The sequence below is a fragment of the Phaenicophaeus curvirostris genome, chromosome 6, assembly GCF_032191515.1.
Source record: "Phaenicophaeus curvirostris isolate KB17595 chromosome 6, BPBGC_Pcur_1.0, whole genome shotgun sequence".
NCBI lineage: Eukaryota > Metazoa > Chordata > Aves > Cuculiformes > Cuculidae > Phaenicophaeus > Phaenicophaeus curvirostris.
The window spans coordinates 36471453-36491787 of record NC_091397.1 but is presented as its reverse complement, the minus strand read 5'-3'; the positions used below and the strand labels follow the sequence as shown (position 1 = coordinate 36491787).

General features: G+C 38.9%; 1 protein-coding gene across 4 annotated transcripts in view; it reads left to right on the top strand.

Annotated features, from left to right (window-relative positions):
- POU6F2 (POU class 6 homeobox 2) overlaps positions 1-20335 on the top strand; it is a 323558-nt gene that overhangs the window by 218848 nt on the left and 84375 nt on the right. For all 4 annotated transcript variants that reach the window (XM_069859806.1, XM_069859810.1, XM_069859807.1 and 1 more), the window contains exon 5: positions 1282-1601. In XM_069859806.1, the coding sequence (XP_069715907.1) occupies positions 1282-1601 (320 nt within the window). The remainder of the gene's footprint in view (positions 1-1281; positions 1602-20335) is intronic.

Below are 20335 nucleotides of genomic sequence, written 5' to 3'. Positions count from 1 at the left end.
TCATGGCCTTTGATTTCATAAGTTGTACATAGACTTTAGATTCATTCCCAGGGCATAGACATCTGTAAAGCTGATATAGGGATGGTGGCAATAAAAGAAAGTGAAGATGACTTGGCTTTATCTGCCAATCCACAAATAACTTGGTAAACAGAGTTTCTAGCCACAAAATCTGAATGCCATTTTAGAAAAAAACAAATTTGATTCGTTCCAAGTTTACTTTTACTTCTTTTGATGGAAATTAGAATACAGAGTGGTGTTGGCAAAGCAGTATACAGAGTGCAAAATAGTGCAATGACCTTGTAAACTCTTCCTCTTGGGATCTTAAAGCCATCTAACACAACCCCTAAGATGTTGATTAAAGTGGGTAAGGCCAGAGACTCAGGTGACTTATTCAGGGCATAACTTCAGAAAGCATCACGCTCCTGTGATGTTCTGGCTGCTGCTTAAAACTATTCTTCCTTAGTAACATCCCTGTGGCACTTCTTGCCTTCCTGAATTTAATTCAATTTGAAAGTATTTCTAGGAGATACAGTTTGCTCCTCTGTGCCAGCAGATTGATGTGAGCCACCAGTGTCCAAGCCTCACATTAGGAGCACACAAAGCACAACAGTCTTTTACTAACAGGAGTAAGTGAGCAGTGAAAGCACACAGAATACCTACCGAATTTCACAAGGATTTTAGAGTGTTTAGATGTTATTTTAGAACAACAAGGAGCAGTTCTAATTTCAGAAGCACACACATTTTATTGTGAATTTTTGCTACCTATGCATTGTGCAAGAAATTTCACAGTTGAATATTTTATTTCTTGGCATCTGCTGTATAAAGACATGACAATGTTCTTTTCAGAGCATCCTTTATTTTACAGCTATGATTTTCTCCTCCTTTATATAACAGCACTAGTTCATGTTAAGAGTTCTTGCTATGCTGTGTACAATGACATCTTGTTCACCTCTTCTCTAGGCAGGCAAGATTCCCATTGGTTTTGCTGGTAAGCTTGTCAGAGCAAAAACTGCCAGTCAGCTCTGACACCTGTCTTGTGGGCAGAGCTGTAGACCTTCCAAAGTTTTGCTTCCTTTGCCTCCAGTGAAGTCCAACTCTTAATGCAAAACTGCGCTGGTGGAACCACAGGCTGCTGTTGATGGGAATGTGTTTCCCGCCACAACCTGAAATCTGAGGCCAACTGACCTCAGTGGACAGTGTTCCTTATATGTAACAGAAAAAGAATTTAATTCAGAATGTCCAGAAACCTACATAACTCCCTTCCCTCTTTTCAATTCACAGCTACCTCATCCCTGAACTCCCAGCTTCAACAGCTTCAGCATCTTCAGCAGCTCCAGCATCAACAGCAGCAGCAAGGTCAACAACAGCAACAGCAGCAGCAAAGCCAGCAGCAGACACAAGGTCAGCAGGCACAAACTCCACAGCCATCCCAGCAGACCCAGCAGCCACAACCGTCAGCACCACCACAGCAGAACCAAACGCAGTCCCAGAGCCAGAATCAACCACCTCCGGCCCCACAGTCCTCCAGTTCCCCTCAGAAACCCAGCCAATCACCAGGGCATGGCCTTCCATCTCCTCTTACTTCACCAAATCCACTGCAGGTAGGACATTATGTACAAATCTCTAATGATCTGAAAATAGAAAGTACATACTCTCCCACTGCAAGGGGAAATCAAGTGAAGGTTATAAATTCTGACCATACAGGCTGAGAAAGTCCACCTTGTATTAGTTGATCCTTGCAGGCATGCAGCTCAGAACCACTAAACGGCCTGATAAGCCAGAAAAGCATAACCTATGATGGTGCTAGTCTGCTCCTTTCTGACAAATAAATTCATTTTGCTCTTAAAGTCTGGATCATAAAACCCATAAAAGCTATCTAATTTTTGACATGGATTCAACATCTGACCTTTGCAAATGGCATTTGCCCAGCAGTCACCCTTTGTGCTAACTCCTTAGGACAGCAAAGTTGGCTATTCAATAGCACATGATCCTGACTGTCCCTAAAAGAAATTGGTGCTTTCTACTGCTGGATGTGTGCAAGGGATGTGATGGGTTATCCTTCCTCTTGAAATCACAGTCCTAAAGTTTATCCTTCTAAGAACTGAATACTTCTGTAAGAAGTCTCAATATAGACTCCAAAGTTAAGAATGTCAGTTAATGCCTTTAATGCTGACTTCAATGACACAGATATTTTTAATAGACCAACAGCTATGGCACTCATGCTGATGCTGGACTTTGTCTGTCTTGGAATTTCTGGGCAGAAGCAGGAGAGCTCTGGTCCAATGGTCTTAATTTCTTATACTTGAGTGTACTCACACCACTTGCGTCATACTGTACGCACAGCCTGCAAGAACAGCTTTGACTGTACCCACAAATATGATTCTAAATAAACATCATGGGTAATCTGTGAAGTGAGCAGAGCCTCTTTCACTGGGCAGTAGAACTGCACTTAGAAACCAGCAAAGTCTCTACACATTTTATTCTCTAAATTTTGAGACCCCACTTTAAAGGTTTTATCCACACTGATGGATTTGGCTCCATTTCCTACAGAAATTAAACTGCATTAACTTAATAATTAAAAAATCCTTTTCCAAACAATTAAGGGAATTGGTTTACAAGAAGCTGTGTTTGCTGTGTGGCCAGTTAAATCTGTATTAACCTGAGCTTCAACTAAATTGCATCAAATCTGATTTTTAAAGGTTTAGATAATAGACTTAAAAGTCCTCAAGAGATGTGTCTTTGCTTCCTGAGCTTTTTCTTATAGTAAAGCATAATGTTTCTAGAGCTTCTTCTGTGTACTGTCTTAAGGGCTACTTAGACACCACTTAATGCCTGGTCTATCATGCTAGTGAAAGCTTTGGAACTCTTTAGTATGCAGATTATTGATGTTCAGAGGCAGGAATATTTCCAGAGGAGCCTCTGGTATTTTCTTGTCTTTGCGCAGCTGTAACATATGCATGCTACATGTTGCTAAAACTGCCTGGTAAATATTTTGCTTCAAAATGCATTCAGTTTTCCAAACAAAGCAAATGCACACATAAATTGGAGTTGGTTTAGGGAGGAAGTGGGATTATCCAGTGAACATACCTCAAGAGGGTTGTGCTAACATTGAATCTGAAGTCTTAGCTGTCATATAGCCTCTGGTCCTGAGGTAAATCTCAACTGAATCAGACTAATTCCAGTCTCACCTGTGACCTAAATGTACAGGCCAGTAGAAGCACTTACTACTGTTGGCTGTCAAGGTTCACATCTCACTTGAAGAATTATGATAAAAGTAAGTAAAACTAGTGTGCTAATGTCAACATTTTCATGGAGATACCTTGGCACATCACTCCCTTTAGCATGCTTATCCTTACAGCTACACTTCCAAAGGCAATCTGGATGTGGCAGACTCAACAGATGTGGAAGGATGGAACCAAGCACTCTGAGGTGGTTTAAATTCAAACGCTATCCCCTAAACCTTTTAAAAACTGGGATTAGAGTTAATGAAAGACAACAGAGTGAGAGGTCTAGCATTCCCACTGGGCTGAGCTCAGACAGTACCGCTAAGCCAGCTGCGTGACTGGGACACTTTCAGAACAACAGTCAAGGAATTAGAAGTCATTAGCTGTCAGCTCTGGCTCAGCATTAAAGATTTACTAATAAACTAGGGGATAAGTATTTTTAATGTTGTTTCTTCTCTGATCCTTGCTGCTTAAATAGCCATGAAAACCCAAAGTTTGCTCACAGATACAAATGTGCCATGTGCTGACATCCAGAAGAGAAGCCAGAATTCAGCACACTAGTTCAGGCTTTACCTCAGCGATGTGTGTAGGGCCATTAGTTTGGCCCTCTAGCCATTTCTACAGCATTTCTACAGTAAGTGTAATACTTCTTAAGCTCCTGTAAGAAATATCTAAGAACTTGAAACATGTTCTGCCATATTGCTGAGGATGGTGAGACTCTAATATGCAAACAAGTGAAACTCAGAAATATTTCCAGAGGAACTGCTGTTGCGCTTTATATATAAGAAGGATGTGTTCAGGTACTTTTCTAAAGCAGAGCAGTGGTAAGATCTCTTCCATGAAATTTGTCTTTCCATTCTAAATCCTACGTAGTAAAGCTGAGCAACAAAGCTGGTGAAGAGAAGAGCAACAAAGCTGGTGAAGGGGCTGGAGAACAGGCCGTATGAGGAGCGGCTGAGAGGGCTGGGGTTGTTTAGCCTGGAGAAGAGGAGGCTGAGGGGTGACCTCATTGCTCTCTACAACTACCTGAAAGGAGGTTGTAGAGAGGAGGGTGCTGGCCTTTCTTCCAAGTGACAGGGGACAGGACAAGAGGGAATGGCCTCAAGCTCCGCCAGGGGAGGTTTAGGCTAGACGTTAGGAAAAAATTCTTTACAGAAAGGGTCATTGGGCACTGGAACAGGCTGCCTAGGGAGGTGGTTGATTCACCTTCCCTGGAGGTGTTTAAGGCACGGGTGGACGAGGTGCTGAGGGATATGGTTTAGTGTTTGATGGGAACGGTTGGACTCGATGATCCGGTGGGTCTCTTCCAACCTGGTTATTCTGTGATTCTGTGTGATTCTGTGTTTTATCCCCATATGTCTAGCTTGAGGACTGGATCTGAAATTGTTTTCTTCTGCACAAACATTAAAAAAAAAAAAAAGAGGGAAAAATGGAGGGATGACACATTCGGCAGCAGAGCAGCTCATACACACACACATCCAGTTTATAATAGCTGCTTAGAATGTGGATTTTTTTAATGTCTAATGCTTTAAGTTAAAAATCGACCTAGAACGGAAATCAGAGATATTATGGTCTCTAAGGTAATGTTCTTTATGAACTAGAATGAAATGGGTTTTGTTTGAAGAATATTAAGGGAATAAAGATCAACTAAGTTAAAGTTTGACAGCTAAAATTTCATTTCTGAATTCTGTTTTTTTCATGTGGGCTTTATCCTCTTACATTATTCAAGATCTGTCTGAAAGATATTAGTTTAGAACAATGCAACCTCAAAAAATTGTCATGGAAAGTCAGTAATTCAGGAGGATGATTGTGTTTGTTTCAAAAAACTCTGAAGGATAACAGCAATTACATCTGAAAATGTACAAATGCTGTCATGTCCTTCAGAACGCAAATTAAATGAAAGTGACTTGCTTGGGTATACCTGGGTGAGGTACTGTTGCTAGCTGATCAGAAATTAATAATACCAGTGCAGCGTACATTGTAAGGCTTAGAATTATTCTTGTCAGACTGTTCTGTAATACCCTGCTCTACTTTTAACACTATTTTTTACTCAGTTTAGTGGGTTGGTTTGTATTTAGAAAACTGTTATTTTTAGGAAGTCTTTTAATGATTGTGTAGAAAGACAAAAAATTCACTTTAGGTGTTAGGGCCTGGGTTCTGCACTGACATTAGCAACGATGCTCCAGATTTACAATGGTAAAAGCAAAACATTGCAGAACTAGGGGCATCGCTGATTTGCAAAAGAAAACAAACCAGAGGAGAATTTTACAAAGCAGAGCTGTGTTACAGGAAGTGGTGAGACACATGGATGATGGAATTCTTAGATCTCTTCATTCTAAAATTGGAAAATTTCTGGTATAAATAATTGCAATCTGATTTTTATTTTCATTGTTTCTATCGATCGAGACGAAGAAATCCAGAAGTGAAAGGAAACCTAACTCATGTTTAAACTGGGGTCTTCAAAACCCTTACTTCTGGGAAAATACCCTTCTCCAAATATGCTTTTGCTGTGAATGTTTAATGTTATTAAATGGCAGACTATATGGTTTCTTGAACGGTCAGCATATTGCAACTTCAAAGCATAGTTAGCACCTCTTACAGAGTTTCCATTCAATTAAATTTCTGGAGCCATAAGGTTTTGATTATATGCTGTATAAAATCAGATAAACAGAGTACTAAGTAGCCAATTATTCTGCTTGATTACTAGAGTAATGTGCTTTGTATAAGCAATGTATATTTAACTGGCTCCAAATGGGGGTTATCTTATGGTGCTGACACTCACAGTATGTTTTAGCGGTATGGATGAGAGGAATGTACCCACAGCTAGATCTACAAAGGGAGAGCTGCACTGTAGGGAAAGAAGAATTCCCAATGATTTCTGCTGCTCTGTTTGTGTGTGAATAGGAAAAGATGAACAGGAAATCCTCCAGGGATTGCCCCACTGTAAAATTATTCTGACCGTTTTCAGAACTCTCTCCTAAAGCACCTTTTTGTCATAGAAGCCTACCTACAATAACTGGAGCTGACGGAAGATGATGAGTGAGAAAAATATAATAATAAAAGGACGGAAGAAAGGAAGTGAGGAGATGACAACAGCAGAAAAATCTTCCAAGTAATAGCAAACTCAAGGATAGTAAAACCAGAACCTCCTTCAGATTAAATTTTCATACTAATCTTAAATAATGTATTTGGAACCTCAACACTTTTATAACAAAGGAGAAAAGAACAGCAGAAAGGCTGAAACACTCATCTGTAAATGAGGGAGAATGTGTACACAGATGCCCGAGGCTCCAACAGTCACAAAAATCAAACTGTCCCTTCCCTTCCCCCACAACCTCATTCACTGGTTAGCTTCTCATTAAGGAAAAATCTGCTTTAAAGAAATCTCAGTGCTTACTGGCACTACGATAAATTGACATATATTTAAGTTACAGAAGAAGCCACAAAGTCACTTTTGGCTTGAGGAAGGCAGCTGGGATAAGTTTGCAGGGACTATGAGCTCTCTTTATGTCTGTTTTCACATCCAAGACCTGCTGTATTTCTCTCATGCTTACTGAATCTTCAGATACTGAATCATTTCTCTAATGCTTACTGCATCTTCAGATACTGAATCTACAACAGTAGATTCCACTGAGAGATTTTTTGGTTTGCTAAAATTATCTAGCCTTCTTTATGCATATGATACTGTGCAATGTACGACTCTCTGAATCTGTTCCCAAGTTACTCAGTAATCAGTTTTTTAAGTATTTTATAAACAGTAACCAAATGTGGTGTGCACTGATTCCCAGTCACAAGGACATAAATCTATAGCCTTTTGGTTTTAAGCATGTTGCTTTCAAGCGTTACCCAGCTTGCTACTAGGTCATACTACATTCTCAAAGTGATTTTTGTCTTAAGTTATACTTATTCACCCAAACTGCTGACTTAAAAGATGATCCAGGAAAACCAACAACCCTGCCTCTCCATTCAATTAAATACTCAGCACTAGAGTGCATATGCATTATCATAATTGTAAGCTATAGAGGTTATGGTATCTGTAAATCATTATGTAAGTAAACCCATGGATATTTTAGCCTAGTCATAGATACTATTATTGCTAAATGGAAGATTTACACAAACTAGTATTTTATAGAATCAGCAATTCTCAAGTCACTCAAAAAAAAAAAATAGGGGCAGATTTTTTTATCAAGAGGGAGCGAGATATTACACATCGCAAGGCAACAGGTGATATAGACATGTACAGTAGACATTTATTCAGGAAGGTTCATGCCCATCGCCTTCTTAGAGTGAGCCTGTTGAAGTGCTGATCTTAGGTGGATTTCTAGGAGGTGCTGGCAAGACCTAGGTCTCAGCTCTAAACTAATAGCATGGAAATTCCCCTGCAGCCAGCTAAATTGAGCTTGGTGAATTGTTGAGTATATTTTGCATATTTTATTCCCTGCTCTTCACTAAGAGGTCCAGAAAGATTTAAATGTCTTGTCCTACTGACAGTTTGGGATTTCTGAGCATCCTTACAGTATTTATTTCAATTATTTTTCTGGGTTGATAAAGGCAATTTCAGAAGTGGGAGAGGCAAGTACTTATGTAAATATTCCTGCTAGCTAGAAAGCCATGGTCATACTAACGTACAGACACGCTTTTTACTCATTGCAAATATGCGATATGGCAACACAGCAGATTGTCCTAGCTGAACACTAAGGTGTCTCTGCACTGCACTGTACCATGCTCCCTGACCCCTGTGTACAGTACAGAGACATGCAAGGTGGTTTCCTGGCACAGTTAGCTTGTTTGATGGCTGCTACTCTTCATGTGCATCTGGAGATGCATGGCTGTTGTTTTCATAGAAAGGCTAGTTTCAGTTCACTTCATGCATGAGACTGCACCCATCCACAGGACTGAACAGGATTTAAGATCTTCTCCATAGCTGTCTTCCTTCTTCCAGAAGCTCACTGCTTTTTGGGTCTTTGAGGCACTGGGATTTGGCACTGTAAAGCTGTTGAATACTGCATTTTAACAGAGCAAAGAGATGTTTAAAGGTTCTCAAACAAGCTTTAAAAGCAAGCCTCTTCATTCCCTGAGGAGACCTTCTCTCAGCTGGAGCCCTGGCTGACTGGTCCATCCAAATATACTCTGCAGGTGTTGCTATTTTGAGAAGCCCAATGAGTACTGGTGTCTGACTCACATTTAAAGCAAAGAAAATTAATCTTCAAGCGAAACAACTGGCATTATTAGCACCCAAGGGGCAGAAGTGAAGGCTAATATAGGAAACCATTTGCTAGAGAATTCTCTGAAGGAGAAGAAAGTGGAGCTGTTTGCCCAGAAAGCTCTGGCTTCTGTAATGGGACCTTTTAATAAACTCCCTAAAGCAAATGAAGGATTTAATAAATGGGAAAATAAATAAATAATATCCTTGCAGGACAAATTTGGGAAAGGATCCATATCCCGTAAGGTCTTATCTTTCCAAAACCTCCCTAGGCAGAAAGGAGGATCCTTCGGGATCTTGGAGACAGAAAAAAATCAACGTGATCCTTCAGATGCTCTTTTAAATCCAGTGCACCTGTTTTGCTAGCATTCATTTTTGTTAATTTCTCTTTCCCCTCATATTTACAAAAAATTTCAGGGAACTAGACAGTATCACAAAGAATTAATTTATTTTCTCCTCTTTTTCATGCCCCTCACTTCATTGTAATAGAGAAAAACAAAAAGAAAAAAAAACATCGCAAGGCATCACAAGTTTCTAGTTCTACAAGAAAAAATATTCTTCTGCTTGGAAGGAATTGGACCAAGTGAACACAGAGAACCTAGTGGGCTTGTTGGATCTGATCTAGGAGCAATAGTATGGAAGTGATATAACCCTGATGTTATATTATTCAAGGCTCCTTGTACAAATAAGCACCTAAAAATGGTTTCTGAAAAAAAAAAAAAACAACAAAAAAAACCCACTTCAGACTCTGGTTTGAAGTTTAAAATTAAGCCCTTTTCAGCACTATTGCTGAGATCTATCAGGGAGTCCACTTGTGGATTCTGTTGGTGGGTTTAGGATATGCAGTTTTCGGCAGGTTTTTAAAAAATAATAATACTTTCTCTTTTTTTATTGGTAGCCAGAATGTTTTGAGAGAGTGACTAAGCACAGGCCTGGAGATTATGAAATTTGCTTAAGTGTTAATGGGTTGATTGCTGAGTTACAGCCTGCCGTCTTTGCTGGAAATTGATTGACTGGTGCTGCAGGTCTTCACACTTGACGCTCGGATTTGACTCGAAAATTCTGCCAAGTCTTTTACTCTGAAATTTATCTTAATTAGATCTGAAAGACCTGCCACAGCAGAATAGTCACACCGATTAAAATGAAAAACAGGAGAAATTACTGATCAAATTAATCATAATGTCGGGTTACAGCTGTAGGTCTGATGTAATTTGCCACTCCAGTGAGTTACATCGGCCCAGGCAGAGGAAAGAGAACTGGTTTTACGCTGATCCGTAACACCAGGCAGCTTCGGGCAGCCCATCAGGACGTTTATTCCATTCATTCTCTTGGCTTATTCTGACCTTAGTGCTGCAACTAGAAACAAATTAAGAAAAAGAAAAAAAATGTCATTTTATCCAAGGGGTCACAGTGGAAACATGAGCTTTCCAAATCCTCCTTGTTTTGTTTTTCCCCTTTCTTCTTCTGCTTTTGTCTGAAGTAACCAACAATTAATTATGTGGAAACTGGAAAATTAAAAGATCAGAGGCTACCACCTGAGGCACAAGTCAGAAAATATGTATTTCTAAGATCTCCAAGTGGGTTAGGATATGAAGAAATTAGGATCCTTGTAGTTAATGAGCATGCAGCAGCACATGAGAAGGCATGTCCTAGCAGGTAGGAAATCAACAATCAGACTTTATATCTTATAGATGTGGTGATCCTAAAATTTATTTTTAAGTTATGTACTTGTAATATACCACATTCTAATATAACGCTTAAGAAAAATAAAATGGTACAAATCACTGGTTGACTCCATGTAAGAAGGAGGTAGGTTGTGGGTCTTTTGGGGCCCCATCATAGAATTTTCATCTGGAAGAGAAGTCTTCTGCAAGTTTCCACCAGCAAAGTCTGAAAGACTTTTAGGGCAACCTGTCTTGTAGCATCACTGTACCTTTTGCTGCTGATCTAGGACAAAGCCAAGAATGAAGATATTGGCCACCAGCTGAGATATGAAATTTAGTAAAAGAAAGAGAACAAGAAACTAGAGGTGAGCACTGTGAGTTTCAGGGAAAAAAAAAATATCTTCCCAGTGAAATACACTCAATTTCTAGTTTGATATTGTAGTATCTTCAACTGATCAGGAATTTTCTAAGTGATTTTTCCTATCCATCAATGACATAATTTCACAAAGTTGTGTTCTCCCCTGCTTAAAATTTCATTTGAATTTTCTAATTTTGGCCTCAGAACTGGAAAGAACTGTGGATAGCTTTTCTTTAAAATCATAGAATCATAGAATCATAGAATAGTTTGAGTTGGAAGGGATCTTAAAAATCATCTAGTTCCAAGCCCCTGCGATGGGCAGGGACACTTCCCACTAGATCAGGTTACCTAAGACCCCATTCAGCCTGGCCTTGAACACCTCCAGGGATGGGGCAGCCACAACTTCCCTGTGCAACCTGTGCCAGTGCCGCAGCACTCTCATGGTGAAGAATCATGGCAAAAATCAGCTTCAGTTGCATATAAGCGATTTATTACATTGATTTGCCTAAAAAAAAATGATTTAATGAAAGAAAATGAAAATGTTTTAATTCACGGTCATGATCTGAAATTTGCTGAAACATTTCAATATTCCATCTTTTACCTGCATTTACATCAGAAATTACATCTTAAATCAGGACCATCTCCTGCAAAATAGGAATTTGACTTATTTCTGGTAGCTTAGATGTGATCAAATATTCTGTGAGGATTCCAATTGGAGAATCAAGCTAGGTTATATTTGTGAAAGAGATTGAAAGGCAAAGCTGAGTTTCCAGAAGACAAAAACTCATGTATGAAAATAGCACATCATATATTGCTAGGATTATCCTGTTACTAAAGGAATGATGATGGTGCATTTTGATTCATAAAGGAGCTGAGATTCTTTAAAGCAACAAGCATTGCAGCAATATCTTTGTATACCTGTTAAGAAATACTTAAATGCTTCTAAAAAAGCATCATGGAAGCAGTCAGACCTAAGAGGATTCTCAGCACTTAGCAGAAATAAAGATGCTACAAAGAAAAGCCTGAAATATGGGCCCTGTCATAGTACAAAGCAATAGTCTGTAGCAGTGATGGCCAATAAATTGATATCAGAAGGTTATTCTGAATGAGTATGATAACAAGTGATAAAGCTCTTATGATTTTCACCATAGTAACCTTATAAACCCATTTTCAACCCTCTGGATAGCAAACCCAACTTGAGTGCTCTTTTCTTGCTCTCCTCCTAGTCTAGGCAGTGTTGTCCTTGTGGACTGGTGGCTCCAGCTGAACAGGACAGGAAGTGGTAGAGGGCTGATCTCCAACTGACCTTTCCCCAGGGAGTGGGGGACACCTCACAGCATGCCAAGCAGAGCCGCCAACATGGGTGTTCCATGGTTCTGTGGGACAGGGGAGGAGATGGTGAAGGCTAGGGCAGTCCTGGGATCAAGGTCCAGGATTCATCTAAGGGTACAGCCTGTATCAATGTAGAAATCCTCAGGGACAGGGACTAATTTTAGGATGGAAAAGGAAAATGTTGGTAGGAGGAGAGAGGAGAAAAACAATGTCTTTGTTATTTACAGTACCTTTATTCCTACTGACCTATTCTGCTGGGAGAGAAGCACAAAAGAAACAGAAGGATTGACATTGTGAAAGGCTGAAATTGTATCACTGATCACCACTCTGGAATAAAATGCTGTGTACATTTCCATCCCACCCCTGGCTGCAACTTTTCACTTTATGAGGAGACCTAACACTCTCCTAGGGAAGTTAGCAGGAGGTTTCTCATAGCTCTCAAATGAGACAGGAGCAAGCTGAATATGCTGTTAGGAAGGTTTCCCCCTGTTCTCCCTCCCTAACTCTACAGAATTACAGCTTCCTATTTTTATTTAACTGTCTTCTGACTATAAAACATGTTCTCCATGCAATCAAAATGTGTCTGACAGAATTTTCAGTTCATGTAAAACAAATATAAAAATAAACAAAACTTGAGAAACCTAAGCCATTCAAAAAATCCTTGATGTTTTCCCCATAGACATTCAAAGAGTATGTCTAGGGGGAAATCACTGGCACTTCAAATGTGCAAGCAGGTATAGAGATAACGTATGTCAGTCCCATAGACCCAAACTTGGCAGTCTGTGCTTTCTTCAGTGAAAACTGCAGGGAAAGGAGGGGAAGGAGTGCTTTTACCACCACTTACAATCTGCATATTTAGCTCTAATCTCATTATCAAGTTACGCCTTTGCTTACTGAATTCACTTTTGAAAAATAATGTGCACCAGGAAGCTAAATGCTCTAGCAAATGGATTGTTGGAGTCAGGAGCACCAGCTCTGTCACTGTCTGGCATGTCACTTTGCCTTTCTGTTCTTTTGTTGATTTTCCCACCATTGTTTGATCTCTTTAGACTTTAAACTTTTACACTTTTTCGGCATAAGGCAATGAGGCCTTGATCTTGCATTGGGCTTCTAGGTGCAGCTATAACACTAATACTACGAAAGCAAGGACTATTCAAAAGTGGAATTGCAGAGCCCCAGTCACTCGCTTGCTGCATGCAGAGTAGCGTTGCTGTTGACTTTAGAGGATACAGAATTGGTATCCGTTTTGTTTTCAAGTATATCGAATATTTTGAAGTTTCTGTCAGCTGCTCAGTGTGCTGTCAAATGCACTAATGAAAGGTTTTCCTAAAGTTAATTTTCCTGCTCGTAATACAATAACCAAATTTGCTTTAACACTTGAAAAAATCCATCCATACTAAAGAGAATCAGTTGCTTAATCCTAAAATTAAAGGTTATTGCATGCAAGAGAAAATAATTACATGCTCAAAGTATGGAAAAAGAAAACTTTTTTAATATGTAGGTATTTGTATAATTAAAGACTAATCAAGCATGAAGGCTGCTGACTAAACCAGAAAATGAGATTGTTGGCAAGCAATATTGTAATGTAAATGCCATTTTTGTTTAAGTACTAAAGAGCTGGAGGAATGATATCCTGAACAGATTAAAAGCAAACAGCACTGATAATAAATATTTATCAGATTTCAAATGTAACACACAGAGATTTTTATACTTTACATGCAAAATATATTTGCATTGAAATATTCAGTCACTTTTCAAAGGTTTGTTCACATCTTCACTTTAAAATGTTGAAAAGCAAGTACTCGCTAGTAAGAGAAACATCTTTAGAACTCAGTCTTAACTTGTAGCAATGTCAGTAATCTGTAGGCAATGGAAAACAGCTGAGACTTGCTAACAGACTTAACAACAAATGTATAAGATCAACTCCTGGAGCTGGAGAATCAGAATTTTAATGTTCTTTATGTTTGTTTTCTTTCCTTTCTTCCAAAAATATCCACATTTTTCAAAAAGATAAGGAAGATTCTCAAACTTAAATCCATGCCATGTAGCAGATACATTGTGAAGTATTTATGGAGGGCTTATGCATAAAAAGGAATTATCCCAATACAATCACCACTTTGTTGTAGAGGAATGATTTAGTTAAACGTTGTATCTTCTTTGGGTAGTGCTTTTAAATTTGTGTAAATTATTGTTTTGGTTAAATATGATCATCATATATCTTTGTGTTATGTTATTGTAGTCTAAATCTTGTTCAGAAGTGGATATAAAGATATTGGGCTACATCAATAGTTGAGCAGAATAAATAAAGGCTAGAAAAGAAGTGCCAAATGTATTCCCATCCCTGTCCATTTTCTATTACACTGATGCCAGAGCTTGCACTACTCAGCATGCTGAGGTCCAGCAGAAATAATTTCTTAATCAGATCTGGCCATGCAATGGTTGTAGCTAATTAAAAAGTCCTTTGACATCTGTGAAAAGTAGCTTAAACTCAATGGTTATGATAGCAAGGCAATGAAGAGCTTTGCTTTAGTATGTGCACTGTGGGCCATTGCATCCTTTGTGTACCTCCTGATGTTACCTCATACGTCTACTCTTCAGAATAATTTTCATCTCACCTGATTATGACTGAGAGGTACAATAGCATATCACTGGCAGAGTTATCAGGGGAAAGTGACAATAGGGATTTTTGAGTGTGAGGCTGCCTACAACATTATCAATTTTTTCCTAGCCTAGTGTAGTAATATTCTATTAGCCTTTGGTCAAAGGGAGCACAGACAAGTTAAAATTAAATAATACTGTACAAAAGTCTAATGCTAGAGTCTTGAATAAGCATTGATCTAATTCTTAGAAGAGTTGAGTCACTGTCATTGATGTGAACTGTAGAAATTATTACTTAACCCTGGAAGGGAGAAATAAAGATTTCAATCTCTGGGTTTCATACAAAAATGTTGCTTATGTCTATAGGTTGTATCACAGGAAACTGACTATTTACAAATGACAAAATTCGGACCAAGCCAGCCAGGATCATACAATATCCTGTGTTTTTCTGAGTTATTGAATTCTTAAAAATATAATTTCACAGACAGGCATATTAATATGTCACCATTAAGAAACTTTATAGTGAGTACTTTATAAGTCCTGCAAGAAATTAATATGTACACTAGTCTAAGGATTACGTTGGTAAAAACATACAAAGGAAAATACTAGAAAAAGTACTAAACCTTGTGTGTAGGCCACCTTTCAGTGTCCAGAAGACAACGAGAAAAGTTGTATTAAACCACATTTAGGCAGTAAAGCACATTTAGATCAAAGCTATGAAAGGGATGGCCTGTGAGCCAAGTCCAACTCATAGAAAGTTTCTGTCCAGAGCCCAAGTGAGCAAGTAAAAGAAAAATAAAAGACTTCTGAAGGCAACTGCATACGTGCTTTGCCCTGAGATATGGTGTAGCCTGTGAGTCCCAGGAGTAGCCCAATTACCCAAGAGAGGTGAGCAGGTGAGAAGTCTGCATTTTCATATTTCACCTGAGTGAAGCATAATAAGAGTTTAAGGTTGTCTGTTAGCAAAAGACCCTATTCTTCTACAGACATGACTGTGACTCGCAAAGATTACTGATCCTGTCAAGCAGGGGATAATTCCTTTTTCTGTTTTCTAAATGTAGTGTTGTATAATCGTAAATTATGAGAAAGGTTTACCTATTATTTCTAGAAGGGAGATTACCACAGTTTACTAAGGAGAACATGGTAACATGTAAATTATTTAAAGGCTGAAACAGACACTTTCACAAGTCATTAAACTACCTTATATCTTGGAACACAAAGAGGATATCCCAGGGATATTTATCTAAAGGATCTGCAGGTCAAAAGGGGAGTGGAGTCAGCAGAAAAAGAAGCAGTCACACACAGAAAGAGCAATTATTCACAAAATAAAAATGAGGATAGTGGTTAGAAGTGTCAGCATATACATCCAAGATGCCTTTGGTGGGGCCATTACTTATGAAAAAAAGTCATTACTGCCATTTTGTACTAGATATCAAGTACCTATTTCATCGTAACCATGGCTTTCACAACATTCATTTATATGGAAAAACTACAAAGAAACCTCAAACCACCTAGTAAATGTAGAAACATTGCCCAGCTCTCTGGCTTTATACTCTTTGACAAGCATCAGCCTGAGCAGGACCATAAAATGCTCAACTTATACACTTCATCTCCATTTATCTTCACGAATCAATAAGGACATACAAGCCGCATCTTCACTGTGTGGTTTTGAAATTCTTAATCTAATTCTCTACGTTAATGATAGCCTTTACTTTAAGTCATTAGAAGTAAGATCATAGTCGTAGTTATTGCCTCACTTGGAAGTCCCAGATAGATGCTGCTCTGTTTTCTAGGACTGTTCAAAAAAATCTGCCTTGTTTTCAGAAAAGGCTTGCCCCTTGTCTGAAAAACAAGTGTTGAAAGGTGCAGGATTTTTTATGGACATACTGTATTCAGTTTTTAATTTCTTCACAGGAGAAAAATCTCACTACTAGCACCAGGCAAAACTCAGACCCAAGGATATTCCCTGATGTCAGCAAACATTTGACCCCAAATCAGAAAAAGAAAACAGAAAAAACAGAGGAGCTGACAAAGTTTCACATGGATGAAATAAAACTGTGAGGTCTGATTTCATCTGTTTAATTTTACCATATGCACATGAACCCCTATGCCATTGGAGAAAATGGACTCAGAATGAAGAGCCGAAAACTTGACCGCTGCTGACCACTCTTCAGATAGTTTCAATTCTGATGGAAATAATAATAATATGCAATAAATTCTTCCATAAATTTTTTTAAAACCCGTTTACAAAAAAAATTGTAACAAAATATAATGAAGTAAACCTTATCCTGGAAATCACCGTGGGATTCAAAAATACTACCTGGTGCTTAGAAAAACCAAGTGTGACATTTTTCCAGTAAACTGGAATGCTGCACACTGTTGAATATAATATCCACATTAGGGTGCTGTTTTTAAATTTCCCAGGGGATGATTCAGTGCGTCACGGCAACAGGGGTAATGATCCAGGGAGTACACTCCTCACAAAATAGAAAGAAAAGATTGGTACAGTTGCCACTTCTTGCAGTTGTCAGACCAGGGTTTGACTAATTAAATAAAGTCAGCCACGCCGGTGAGCAGGTCCAGGACTGAGCAAAGGAGCTTTACCTTAAGAACCGAGGCTTGTGATCATCAGGGTCATAACCACCCTCATTTTCCTGCAACTATTTCCTTTCAAAATGCCTAGCAACCTTCTTCTAAACAGCTGCACAACTCAAGACTTCTTTTTCATTACTTTTTGTTGAAAGCTGTAGAGTCACCAAAAAGCAAGTTTATTTGTGGTATCCAGTTAAATCATGTCATGAAATGGTATCTTAGCCACAGGCTCAAGCCTTTCACTGCACCTGATTCAGATATGAGCCTTCAGCCAAGGTCTCCACATGCTGGTGAGTGCCCTGATTTGGCAGAATAATGAATGCTTGAGGGCTTGTACTTTTCCATCTTGGAATATAAATAGTTGACTGTTCAGCAGGCCAGAAAGAGAACTTATCCTTCTACTTGTCCCAATGTGCATGGTAACTTTTACAAAGGAAACAATTCTAAATAGCAGTGGAGAAAAGTCACGAGGCTGTAACTTACTTGGTATAAGTATGTATGTGTATTCTGTTCAAGAATTGTCTGCTGGAAGTTTTAATGAACAATTTCTCTAAGTGCTAGACAAGCCCACAAGGAGGTCTGTATATATTCCAGAAGTGAGCTAAGACTGGTTTGGCTTTGTTCTCTCTGGGGAGAAGAAGAGCTGAATGTTTAGGTTACACAATATTTTGTCAGCTATTTGGATGGGAAAGCTGCCACTTTAGCATACCGTGAGCACTACTTTTCCTGGGAGGGATGGCTGGTGTTTGGATGCGGGCAGGCTGAGGGAGTTGGGCTTATTTAGCCTGGAGAAGAGAAGGCTATGAGGTGATTTTATAGTGACCTTCCAGTATCTGAAAGGAGACTACAAGAGAGATGGAGAGGGATTATTCACAAAGGCTTGTGGTGATAGGACGAGCGGGAATGGGTATAAACTGGAGAGGGACATATTTAGATTAGACATTAGGAGGAATTTCTTCACCATGAGAGTGGTGAGACACTGGAACAGGTTACCAAGGGAGATGGATGCCCCATCCCTGGAGGTTTTTAAGGCCAGGTTGGATGGGGCCTTGGGTAACTTGATCTAGTGGGATGTCCCTGCCCATAGCAGGGGAGTTGGAACTAGATGATCTTTAAGGTCCCTTCCAACCCTAACTATTCTATGATTGCATCTGGCTGATACTCATTTTGCAATCATGCGAAATGAAAGGATGTTTCCCAAGCTACTTTAAGGGGGAAATTTTTAAAAGATAATTGATATAGAAAGATGAGTATAAGATATATAGGGAGCATGTGTATGATGATTTTTAAGTAACTGGTATCTTCTGAGGACAAAGAATAATCTTTATTGTAGGTATTGAGTGACTTCCTGTCACTCAACGCTGATTTTAATACAAGGAATTGTCAAAATGCTTCTAGAAAGTGCGGTTAAAATAAATCCCTGAATATCTACATGGTAGCTCCAATAGGATTGAGGCTTGGTGAGCAAAATTTGACTTTTATTGATGTTAGGTCAATACAGGCTTTAAAAAAAGTGGAATTACATGTTCTGAAAATAAAGTTTTAGTCTTAGTGCTTTGATAAAGATCCATGACCCCTGGCCCTTTAAATATTGAACTTAGACTGTAAAAATATCACTTCTTATTGATCACATGGTTATTAAAGTCAGTCAAATGCTCAATTTATACGTCAAACACTTGTAATATTTCCTGTAAATATTAGAACAAAGGAAGATGGTGATAATGTCTTTGCGTTCAGTTGCATTAGATTTTTATCTTTGAGAAATAATATTAAGAAATACATTAAATATGCCAAGCATTTATCAAGGCTAAATTAATTTACAGCTGCATCATGTATGTGGTGTACGTGTGCATTAGTTCTTGTATATGAAGGCAGGAATATATCCATCCATGTAGCTGAGTGTGATATGATATATATACCAGGTATTCTTGTTCTCTCCTTTCAGTGCACCTTTCCACTCCCTATCACATACTTGCAACCCTGGAAAGGTATGGTTTATTTGTTGAATCTCAAGGAGAATGAGCAAACTTAATAAGTCAACAGGTAGTAATTAAATGTTAAAGGCAGGTTTTAAAGAACCTTCAATATGTATTGCTCCTAATGACATTCAAGTGTGCTTACAAGGGAGGTCAGTGGGGAGATCTTTAGATCCCCCAGGCTCCCTCAAGATGCCTTTCCATAACCAAATGCTTTCATATGAGTAATTGAAAGAAACCTTTAGTCAACCACTGGGGAGTCTTTACAGTCTGGCTTCGATTGGAGTCTGAGTGCAGGCCTGTGAGCAGGAGGTGTTTGTAAGCATTTCTAATGGCATTTTGATGTACATGTACAAAATTGATGTCGGAAGGATCATTGTAAAGTCCCAAACAGTGGAATATTGAGGACATTTTCAGGTGGCAGTCAGATTCTGGCTGGGTGAGCCCTGTATATTTTCTCATGTCACAGTTGATTAGGTTCACAGGGAAGTGGAAAGAGTAAAAAATTCTCTTATTACTGCAGCAATGCCATATCAGCCTCTTTTCCCTTTGAATGCAACATTAGTTTTTGTCCAGAACTCTAACTGCTTTCTACAGTTTGGGGAATTGTAAAGCAGAAACAATTTTCCCAGCTAGACTGACCTTCACAGTAATGAGAAATGACTGGAATTTCTCTCTATTTCTCTAACATTTGGGGAGGGGAATAGGAGGAATGTGTTTGTTTTACCTGATACTATGTTGTGGGCGTCTATTTGGCACTTTGAGCCTAATTTTTTTCCATTCAGGAGATTACATGGACTGTTGCACCATCTGACCCAGTAGCCAGCCCTCAAGTGTATAGAGAAGTGACAATAATGCACTTTAAACCTTCCGTTATCACAGCAGTGATGACATTTTGTTTCAGTTATTAAATGATATCTTTTTTTCATGTGATGGCTATTTGGCTACTTTCATTTATTCTTCAGTACTTGTTCAGGTGATGAGCAATAATCTCAAGAAAATTTAAGATTCAGAAGAGGCCAGCCAGATGAAGGATCCTCAAGATGGACAGGGGGTTGGGCTTGATGATCTCGGAGGTCTTTCCCAGCCTAGTAATTCTATGATTCTGATACATTTGTAGAGTGTTACTTGTGATGCTGGTGCTATAGTACTTTAATGCAGATGATGTCTTGGGATCAGGATGAGAAAAATCTGCATTTCTATACAAAACAAGTAAGTGCTCTGTCTGAAGAATCTTTAACAGTAGCCCATCTGGCTAGAAATATGAGTGGTTTCCTTGTTCTTTCCAAGTGCTACAGAATAAAACCCTTTCCCAGCAATGCAGTGGTCTGGGCTAGGTCTACCGTCCACACACAGAAGTAGCATTGCAGAGGTGTTAACATACTCAA